Source organism: Galeopterus variegatus, unplaced genomic scaffold (assembly GCF_000696425.1).
Source record: "Galeopterus variegatus unplaced genomic scaffold, G_variegatus-3.0.2 Scaffold750, whole genome shotgun sequence".
In the NCBI taxonomy this organism is placed as follows: Eukaryota; Metazoa; Chordata; class Mammalia; order Dermoptera; family Cynocephalidae; genus Galeopterus; species Galeopterus variegatus.
Genome location: NW_007726861.1, coordinates 214317 through 225689, shown reverse-complemented (window position 1 = coordinate 225689; position 11373 = coordinate 214317). Strand labels below are relative to the sequence as shown.

Genomic DNA, 11373 nt, shown 5'->3' with positions numbered 1-11373 from the left:
TTGTCTTTTTTTTTCCGTGTCCGGCAACGGATCGCAACCCTCAGTGTTGCCCCCGTACCGGACCGGGGACCGGCAACGGGATCGCAAGCCTCGGTGTTGCTCCCACGCCTCGCTCAACCAGTGAGCGGGAACCGGTCTATACGTGGGATCCGAACCCTCGGACGGGAGCGCCGCCGCGCTTCCCAAGCGGCGCACTATCCAGTGCGCCACTGGGCTGGCCCTATTTATGAATTTTTTTAACATACTTTCAATTGGGTTACATTTAGAATCACTGGTTTAATGCCTCGAACATATATAAAAGTATAGACAAATATTTTAAATAGATATTGAAGGAAGACTAAAGTTCTTTGTATGTTTTTGTCACTTTTAAGTACTTGAAGTTTAGGCCTGAGAGCCTATTTGCAAAAGCATAGAATTTCTGGGTATGAAGTCTGATAAAGTCCCTAGTATCTATACACACACACACACACACACACACACACAAAGAAATAAAAGAGGATTGGAGAAAGAAGTCTGAGGTATAATCTAAAGTAATATATAAGGTTAGATCTAAGCTTGTAGGTGAACAGGGTTTTACATTTTGGGTGCAAGAACTTAAGGAGATGGTGCTTAAATGCTTAGAAAAGAGGCACCAGAGTGTAAGAGGTGGGTCCAGCAGTACTGAAGCTAGTGAGGAAAAGGCTCCAATAGTCCACCTGAGTAATTTGCAGTGGTTGGGCTAGGTATTTAGCTGCAGGCATAGAAAAACAAAAGCATTTAAGTAAAGTATTTGAGAGGTGGAATCTTTTTTTGTTTTCTTTTGTTTTTTTGTTTGGTGCCTGGCTGGTAAGGGGATCCGAACCCTCCACCTTTGTGTTATCAACATTACTCTAACCAACTAAGCTAACCAGCCAGCTCTGAGTGGTGGAATCTTTTAACATTGGTTTGTTCATTTATCTATCACTGACAGGTGCTGTATTACATACTAAAAATAAAAAGAGGAATAAATCCTGCATTTTGCTCTTGAGAAACTCAGTCTAGTAGAAAAAAGGTCATCATATACAAACCTGTGTGTAGACAGTACTTTGGGAATACAGGGGAAAATGAGAGAAGGTTTCAGGAAGGAACTGACTAAAGTCAGAAGGTACAAATGACCACCTTGAGAGCCGAAGGCCTTGGCCACACCCCCCCTGACACCTGCAACCAGCCCAGCGATGACTACTGAGCTGCTGCAGGAAACACCCCAGGCTCCCGAACTTGGGCGATGGGTGGATGAGGGTTTTCAGTCATACCCCTCTGACATCTGCACCCAGCCCAGCAATGACCAAGCCACCATTGGAAGCCCCTGGGTATCCTATGCAGGAACAAGGGAGGGCCACAGGCCTCAACCCTGCTCTACCTCCTTTCCCCTCTCACCCTATTTCCTTCCCCTTCCCCTTCTCCTCCTCCCCCCCAGTTGCTCTGCAACCACATCATAGAATGTTAAAAAAAAAAGTAATATTAATCAACAAAAAAAATAAAGAAAAGACAGATAAAAATAACTATTTCCCTTCTCCTCCTCCCCCCCAGTTGCTCTGCAACCACATCATAGAATGTTAAAAAAAAAAAGTAATATTAATCAACAAAAAAAATAAAGAAAAGACAGATAAAAATAACTATTCATGGCCTCACCACCCCAAGACAATTATCAATAATATTTTTATTTCTTTAAGTATAGTTTTTTTATCCTGATTCCTTTACTTAACTTTCTACACTAGCTTTAAAAATTTTTGCAAACATCATTTGGTTGGGAAAGGGGAGATCATAATTAACATTTTTTTAAGTTAGGCTTATTGAAATGGTGATTTGTCAAATATATATCTACATGAGACTTAATTTTTACATCTCCATAAGTCCTTTTGAAGTAAATCAACAAATCGGAACAAAAACAAACAAAAATGACCACCTTGCCTATGTGACCTGTTCGTGAAGTTTATCAATGGTTATGTTTTGAAGAGAAGGCAAGATATATAGCGAATGCAGCAAGTTAGATCAATGGAGGATGAATGATTTAATTAGTCTTTGAAAAGGTTTATGGCAAATATCCTTACTGTGATAAAACTTAATTGAAACCCGTCAGAAGAGTATTTTGGAAAGAACCTATTTTGATGAAAATCCAATGTAAGAAGTTAATCAGAAGCAATTGAAATGGATAGGTCATCTGGAAAATTATTAAACTGTCCTGATGTCCAGATTGAGTTGATGTTTTTGGGGAGAAACACAGGAACCTTTTTATATTCTCACAACTCACTTCTCAGTGTACATGGCTTTTATTTTAAAGAGGGTGCTTGTCTCACTGGAACCTCATTGTCTAATTGGAACAGGATTTTTCAAACTTTTTTTTTCTCCGTCTAGTTTTGGTTAAGAGCTGTCAGATTCTCTGGTCCTATACCCAGATAGGACCAAGATCTTTGCTTTCCTCAAACCTAGATCCTTGCTTTTTCTTATTTTATAACAAGCTGTAATGCATATTTTCTCTATTAAAAATGCTGTTTAATGTCTAAAAGGAGATAAGATAAACTGTTTAGTCAGTTAAAAAAAGACATGAGACTTGTCTCTTACCTTTACTATATTTAAAAATTTTTAACTTCTTTTTAATCTGTATTCAGGCAAAAAATTTTTTCTCATGTAAGAGTCACTGAAATACTATCTCACTTATTTAGGCCAAAACATTTTATTTTTAGAGAGTGATAGTCATGTTACTTTAATACGGTTTTTCCTGACTTTTTTTTTTGGTGTGTATGTGTTCATGTCTGTGTATTTTAGTAGTTCCAGTGGCAACATAAGCAGCAGAAAGGATGAAACAAATGCTCGAGATACTTATGTTTCATCTTTTCCTCGGGCACCAAGCACTTCTGATTCCGTGCGGTTAAAGTGTAGGGAGATGCTTGCTGCAGCTCTCCGAACAGGAGGTAAGTTTAGTGTACGTTGTTTTATTTCTCAGTCCTTTGATTACCACCACCACTGCCATCTCCACCTCCATATTGCTGTTTTACAAGTGTTCCATTGATAGCTGCTTACCACTGCTTAGCTCAGGGAGAAATTGTTGCTAGTAGGGGTCCCTGAAGTGAGAAAGGAATAGGAATATTGGGGCATCTGTTTTTTACTACCAAGAAATAGATTCCTTCTAATATTATGGATGTTTCGTAGTGATTCATAACAATTTAGGGCTGGCTGGTTAGCTCAGTTGGTTAGAGCGTGGTGTTATAACACCCAGGTCAAAGGTTTGGATCCCTGCACAGGCCAGCCTCCAAAAACCAAAACAACATAGTAATTTAAACTTTTTTTCTCACAAATTTTGTTCCCCAGCATTTAATCTGCAAACTAATTACTCTGCCCCCAGATTGAGAGTTAACAGTACTGAATGGTTAAACGTTAGTATAACATATGGTATGTAAATTTTATATTTATAATTCCATTTTCTACTTTTTTTTAAAGTAGAAAATCCATCTTGATGTATATATGGGAGCTTAATTTAATTTGAAGGTATCCAATCTTAATATGTATTTAAAGTTTCATATATGGGAATATTTATTGTCTTATACAAATTCATCCTTTTTCTTTTCAATTTTTCTGAACCATAGTTAGTTTGACTTATTTTTCTCCTTACTCCGCCCTTTCTACTTTGATTCCCTTACTGTCTCTTATATATATTTTTTCTTTTTTTCTTCCTAGTTTCTATTTCCTTCTATCCTTTTGAATATTTGTATAGGAATCTTCTGAGTGTGTCCATGTATGTGATTGGCAGATGAAATGAATGGTTTCTTTGCCTTGAAGCCTGAGTCACAGGAGACAAGACAGTTCTTTCTATAACTTTCTCTACTCTCTACTGGAGCAACCAGAATTTATGGAGTTATGAAGTGAGGAATTGCCTGCTAGATCAATTACTTCCCCACTCCTGAGGGATAAGGAGTCATCAATGCAGGAGCACTATGGATATTAGGTGAATCCCAGAAGAGTCTAGTGGGTAGTAAAGAGACCAGATCCTTATGAAACTAAACTAAAAGGATTCTTTATATAAGGCAAATGGGGTTGACGAAATAGGAATGCAGTTTAATTACCCTGTATTGGAATTTTCTTTTATTATGTTTCAGTAACTTGATAATTCTTTTTGCCTGTTTTTAGATGACTACATTGCTATTGGAGCTGATGAGGAAGAATTAGGATCTCAAATTGAGGAAGATATCCTTTGTGTGTATATTCATAATTGTTTTAAGTAATCTGTAGGTAATTTTTTCTTCTGGTGTAGAATTCGAAGTTTTATTCTTCAGCTTCTGTCTTGATTGTATTGTTTTGATTGGAAAGGAGAGGGGCATCCATGCCACTTTTTTCCTCTTGTTCTTCTTGCCATTCAAAAGTAAAGCACATACTGTTGATGGCATTTTAGTTTTTCTGCCTTGCAAAATGAGAGTGTAGCATCCTAATTGAAGTTGTACAAAAGGGTGTGGAAAAGACATACATGTAGATATGAAAATTTATCAGTTGTGGAGACCTCAGCAGAATACAGACAGTCCCCGGAGCTTGTTATCTCATGGTTCATTATCCTGGAGGGAAGTGTGTTCATGCTGGGCACCATGGAGAGGGTTATGGGGGAGGGGTCCTGCTGTGGGTAGGGGAGTGGGGAACATCTAGATGACAACGTGACATTGGACTGTCCTGGTTGAGGAAATGGCCTTGTTAAGAAGGGAGCTCCTTCTGGGCCCAGCCACTGTTGTGTTCTGTTCTTCTGTGGAGAAGAAGAACCTGCTAAGCTAGCTTCCTGCTAAACTGGGGAAGGAGATGAGCCTCCAGAGCCACCATAAATGGTATCTTCTCAGAAGGCCCCAAGGGAACTGTGTGGCCATTGAGACTTTTAAGATCCTTAGAGAATTCAGATTTGGGCAAGTTAAAGCTTGTGTAAGTTCAAGCTCCTTTTTAAAAATTTGCTCACTTGGATTGAGTACTTGGGTTACTTTTTGAAACCCTGTTTATTTTACATGCTGCTGCCACTAAACATTATGAAAGTCTTACTCAATCACAGTGTAAAAGTACTATCATTGTTATTTGCCATTTGCAGATCAAGGAATCAGATAGAAACTTTTTTAACTTTATCTAAAGTGGAAACCGTTTTTGTGAACTGCTTAGAAATTTCAGGAATTCTTATTTTGGCAGAGTAGAAAAAATGCTTTTACCTAACCTTTTTTCCTTAATGACCTAGTACCTATATATCAAGAAATAAGGAATACAGACATGAAATACAAAAATAGAGTACGAAGTAGGATATCAAATCTTAAAGATGCGAAGAATCCAAATTTAAGGAAAAATGTACTGTGTGGCAATATTCCTCCTGACTTATTTGCTAGAATGACAGCGGAGGTGAGTATTCCTGAATATAAGGTTTTTGTGATGTGATTCCAAGATGACAAGTGTAAAGCCTATTTGAATCATAAGTATTATATAAATACTGTATATGTAATAAATCACTATTAGCTATTCTGATATATTTATATATGTAAAACAGACAAATACATCAGGTGATTGAATTTATTGGTATCAATATTTTGCCCCTGCTAGGCTCTTTAAAAGTGATTACATTAAATTATGGTCTAACAACAAAACTATTTTACTTTTTATGAGTTCATGTAAAATGAAAGAGTTGAATCTCTAATTGCAAATACACTGTATTCTCTAAGCTTTTTTTCATGGCTAAACACTGTAAAATTGGTTGTGTCTTAATTGATTATTGCTTAAGTTTATGTAGGGAATGATGGAAAAAAAATGAAATTCATAGCTTGTTATTTATAGACATAACTATTCAAAGACAATGCTGTAGTGTGTCTACAGTCTCACTATTTTATTAAGCATCCTAAAGAATGAATTTGTCCTTCTATATAGCTGACAAAAATTGCTATATTTAAAAAATTCTTTTCTTAAAAACCTCACTGAAGTAACTTAAAGCTTTCACAAAGTAGATAACATAGTGTAATGAGATCCTGTATACCCATCACCCAAACTTCAAGTATTTTCAAGAATTTGTCAACCTTTTCCTCTGTCACTTTTTTATTTTTCCTTCTTTTCCCCTGAATTCTTTTCTTTTCTTTTTTTGGCGGCTGGACAGCATGGTGATCCGAACCCTTGACCTTGCTGTCATAACACTACTCTAACCAGCTAAGCTAACCGGTCGGCCATCTGAATTATTTTCAAGCAAATAGATATTATATCCTTCTACCTCTGTATACTTGGGAGGTATCTTTAAAAATACGGTATTTTTTTTTTTTACATACCTTCATTGTCATCACCACGTCCTATGAAGCTAACAATATTTCTTGGTATTACCCTAATGTCTAGTTCATATTCACACTTTCCTGATTGTACATTTACTTTTTATCAGGATCCAAAGTTTACACATTATTTTTAGTTCAGTTTCTTAAGGTTTTATATATTTTTAAAAAGTCTAAAAGTCTCTTCTGCTCCTCACACCACCACCTCCCTCATTTTTTTTTTTCTTCATGACATTGACCCATTGATGAAATCGAATTATTCTGTATCCCAGTGTGAATTTGTCCATTTTTTCCTCATGATGTTATTTAGTTTTTCTTTCGTCTCTATTTTTTTGTAACTGGAAGCTAGTTCTGTAGGCTTGATTACATTCAAGTTCAGCTTTTTTCTGCATAAATACTGCATAAGTGATACTTTTTACTTGAGTTTTGTCACATCAGGAGGCACATAATGTCTTGTTGCTCTAAGCCTGCAGAGATTTGTCAGTGGGTTTGGGTAGTGACGGTCTGATTCCTCCATTGTAAATTCTTCATTAACCTTTCATCTGATGGGTTCATCCACTGATGATCCTTGCCTGAATTGGTTATTTGATTAGCAGCTGAAAAAGTGATTCCTAAAATGCTGTCATTTCTTTCCCATTTATTAACTAGATTTCTTTGATGAAGAAACACTTTTCCTTATAATCTTGGGTTGTTGGCTACCTGTTGATTTGGATAGGAAAGGAAGAGTAAATGTGTAATTCTCTCCTGTTAGTCATCAGATATCAATGAGGAGTTAGTGCCCTAGTTAATGCCAGTGGTGACTTCTGTTTGTTTTGCATGTGGGTGCCCTCTCAAGTACTGTCATGGACTTGTGGCATTTTATTTATCCTGTGGGGATTGGTTCTTTACAGTACTGTAATTTATTTTGATGGCTGAAGAAATTGTCCTATCTTTAAATAATAGGAGTTGCTCTATGTTGGCTCCTGTGTGCATTTGAATGGACAGCAGTAGACTTTGATAGCTTCTGTGCTTTCTGGCATAAGAAGATTGACCCTGGATCCTGTGCATTTCTTGCCTCAAAACTGGAATAAGACATTCCTCCAAAGGTCCCTGGTTTCTTTGTGGGTGGGGAATGGTATTTAGACACCAAACTCTGGATACTACACAGGTTTACATTGTTTATAGCCCTTAAACAGTACTTAAATCCAGTTTTCACATACAAACTTACAAATATTTGAGGAAATCTTAAAATGAAGCAAACTCTTATAAGTCCTCTGAGGAACAATATTAATTTTACACTTTTAGAACTTTAAAAGTTGATTTTGGTTCTGTTATTGTAAGTATATTGAACATAAAAGCATTCAGGACCTATATTGAAGGTGTCTCTAATTGAGTGGTATTGCTACCTCAATAGGAAATGGCTAGTGATGAGCTCAAAGAGATGCGGAAAAACTTGACCAAAGAAGCCATCAGAGAGCATCAGATGGCCAAGACGGGTGGAACCCAGACTGACTTGTTCACATGTGGCAAATGTAAAAAGAAGAATTGCACTTACACACAGGTTTGTGACTGTTTATAGAATATTCTTTTCTTATTAAGAATGCTGGACTGACCAATGCTGATAACACCAAGGTCAAGGGTCCAAATCCCTGTACTGGCCAGCTGCTAAAAAAAAAAGAAGAACGCTTGCAACTCCTGTTTAAAAACAAATAGCCAAGGTAATTACCAGTAATTTGATATTTTTTAAGAGCAGCTGTGATTTCTTAAGTGCGCTTTCTTAATACTAACCAATTCCAACTAATTGAAAATAATTTGATGTATTCATACTTTCATGGAAAAGTTACTATGAAAGCTGTGTAAATGAAATAAAATTTATAAAATATAAGATTTAATAAAATGGCCACGTTTTTTTCTGAGTTCATAATCAGTTGATTACTGGTTACTGTGTAAACAGGCCATAATTATTTTTATTTTGCAGGGCTATATAATTTAAGGAAAATCCTTTAGTTTCCTTCACATGTAGTGTGGGTGCTTTAGGCTTAACCGGCTTCCAGGTAGCTTATTCCTTTATGTAACATATTGATGATCTTTACCTTCCTATATAATGTGGCTAGCTTTTTTATTCTTGAACAGCTGAAAAGAATCACATTAGAGTTATTTTGGTTGTATGTGAAAATGGTTTTTATCACTGTCTTAATTTTATTTGTCAAATAGGTTTTTTGTGCTATAATTTATAATCTACTGAACTTAAAGAACGATTTATTACTGTTTCAGGTAACAGGTTTAGAATTTTCTCACTGACAGAATTAAGCACTTAAAAAAAAAATAACGTTACGAGGCCAGCCCGTGGCTCACTCGGGAGAGTGTGGTGCTGATAACACCAAGGCCACGGGTTCGGATCCCGTATAGGGATGGCCAGTTTGCTCACTGGCTGAGTGTGGTGCTGACAACACCAAGTCAAGGTTAAGATCCCCTTACCGGTCATCTTTAAAAAAAAATAATAAATTTAAAAAAATAACATTTCTAAACTCTAAGTTGTGGAAAAGGACCTTATTTTTAAAAAAAATTTTTTGGTAGTAACCTTCTCAAGGTTAAAAATTCTATAGGTACAGAAGATTGTGAGTGGAAACTTTCCCTTCTGCTTTTGCTTGTAGCCACCTTGTTCCCCTCCCTGGAGAAAACCAGGGTTACTAGTTGGTTGTGTAGCTTTCTACATATTTTATGTGTATACATGCAAATACCAGAATGTTTTTGTTTTCCTGTTTTCTAAATACATATGATAGAATATTATGTGAGCTTTTGCTTCTTTTTTGTTTTTTACAGGCACATAATAGTCCATTTTCAGATATACTTTATTTAACCAGTCTAAAGCTCTTTACCTTTTTGAAGTCTTTCATTTAATCACAGTTGTATATCTGACATTTCAGTGTTTTATTTTGTAGAAGTTTTACTACATCATGATAGTTACTAAAATGTATCAACATACGATGGACATGGTCTCAGGAAATTCTGAGTTTGAATTGCTCTATTTTCTTTTAGTCAGATAGAAAAATCTCAGCATTAAAAACTCTGCCCTAAAAATGCCACATAATTTTAGCTAGAAGGTGAAGATAAAAAAAGGAAAAAAATGCCACATAGTGGGAAGTATTAAGCATAAATAGAAAAGTATTTAAAATTTGAAGCTCCTTTAAAACAAAGTGTGATATATTTACATAATTAGATTATAAACAGCTAAGATAAAAACCATAAATATCAAGTTTGTTTCTTTTAACAGAAAGAACCCGGTCTAGAGGTGAAATTAGTATGATTTTCTTAGAATCAAAAAATGTTGTCTTTAGACAGAAAACTTCCAGAGTTATTGTGAAAATAACACATACAAGAATTAAGTTTAACTCTTGTATGTACCCATCAGACCATTAAAGTTTTTTTGCAGAGAGCAAAAGTTTCTTCATGTCACTTTCAGGGCCCCATATATGAGTATTAAGAATATGTAAAGTATAGAAGAAGGATTTTTTTCAAGCCATTTTTATTTGAAGGCCTTAAATAAGCAGAATCCAGCCATCTTGGGAATGGCACTTTATTTTCCTTTGGGCTTTCTAGTTAAAAGTCATAGTGATAGTTTACAGGTATCAGAAGCTTCTGATCTTTGAAGTGGTGATAAACTGGGATTTCATCATCTTATGCTAATTGTAAATATACCTTATTCAAAATGCAACACTGTTAGTGCTTAGGTTCTTTCCATAACTTTATTAAACTTAAGAATAACTTTTAACTTTAAGTGTCTTGTTATCTTGTTCAGGAATGTATAGTTTAAAGAAATAACTTCTGTCTTTGAGACCTTTGGTTCCAGTAATTCTCTTCAGTGGAGGACTTAGAAATCTATAAACTTTGTATAGATAAAAATTGTAAAAATCATATTAGCTTTTGTTTTCTTGTGGAGTTCTTTTTAATTTTTTAAAAATTTTTAGTTGTGGTAGTATATACCTAACTAAAATTCACTGTCTTAGCTATTTTTAAGTGTACAGTGCAGTAGTAGAATATTCACAGTGTTGTGCATCCAATCTCAAGACAGAACATTTTTTCTCTTGCAAAACTGAACATTATATAAATGGAATCATACAGTATTTGTCTTTTTGTGACTGGCTTATTTCACTTAACATAATGTCCTCAGAGTTCACCCATGTAGCATGTGTCGGAATTCCCTTCCTTTTTAATGCTGAATAGTATTCCATTGTTTGTATGTACCACCTGTTGTTTATCCATTCATCCACTGGTGGACACTGGGGTTGCTTCCACCTTTTGACTACTGTGAATAGTGCTACTGTGAACTTGGGTGTGCAGATACCTCTTTGACACTGTTTCATTTCTTTTGGTTATGTACCTAGCAGTGGAATTACAGGATCATATGGTCATATTAGCTTTTTTTTACAGCAGAATAATAGTACTTTCTTAGAGAAAATTTGGAAAATACAGAGAAATATGAACAAGAAATGTAAAATCATCCATTAATTTGCCATTCAGAGAAAACAATTATCAATATTTTGGTGTTCGCAATATTTTGTGAAGTTTTTTCTACATATAGTTGGAACTAAATACTGTAAAACTATTTTATATACTTCTTTTCACTTAGCTACTATAATGTAAGCATTTTCCTCTTGTTTAAAAAAACCCCTTTGTAAACATCTTAATAGCTGCAATAATATTCCATCACATGGATAAACTCTAACTTATTTCATTATTTCCCTGTTGGATATTTGAGTTGTTCCTAGTGTTTGTGCTGATATAAAATTATACTCTTCAAACATCCTTGTGTGCAGTTCTTTGTGTTTCTAATTACCATCTTATAGTAGATCAGATATCAAGTTCCTAGTTACGGAGAGGTATTTAAGGCTCTTACCTTCCTTGCTGCCTGGCTTTTAGAAAGGTTGTGCCAGTTATATTTGTCAGAATGGAGTATTCTTTATTTTTACATCTTTGCTAATTTGTAAGAGAATATTGACATATATTTAAACTTTTACATGTATTTCTGTTTCTTATGGATGAATGTTTTTTCATATTTGTTAGCTATTTATAAAAAGTATAATTTAACATGTCACTTTAGAGGATTTTTCTACTT

At 35.2% G+C, this 11373-nt stretch overlaps 1 protein-coding gene across 1 annotated transcript in view; it reads left to right on the top strand.

The window, feature by feature from the left end:
* The window catches only part of TCEA1 (transcription elongation factor A (SII), 1), a 29730-nt gene that overhangs the window by 14681 nt on the left and 3676 nt on the right, over positions 1-11373 (top strand). The window contains exons 4-7 of the mRNA XM_008572056.1: positions 2785-2930; positions 4144-4200; positions 5219-5373; positions 7672-7818. Of these exons, the coding sequence (XP_008570278.1) occupies positions 2785-2930; positions 4144-4200; positions 5219-5373; positions 7672-7818 (505 nt within the window). The remainder of the gene's footprint in view (positions 1-2784; positions 2931-4143; positions 4201-5218; positions 5374-7671; positions 7819-11373) is intronic.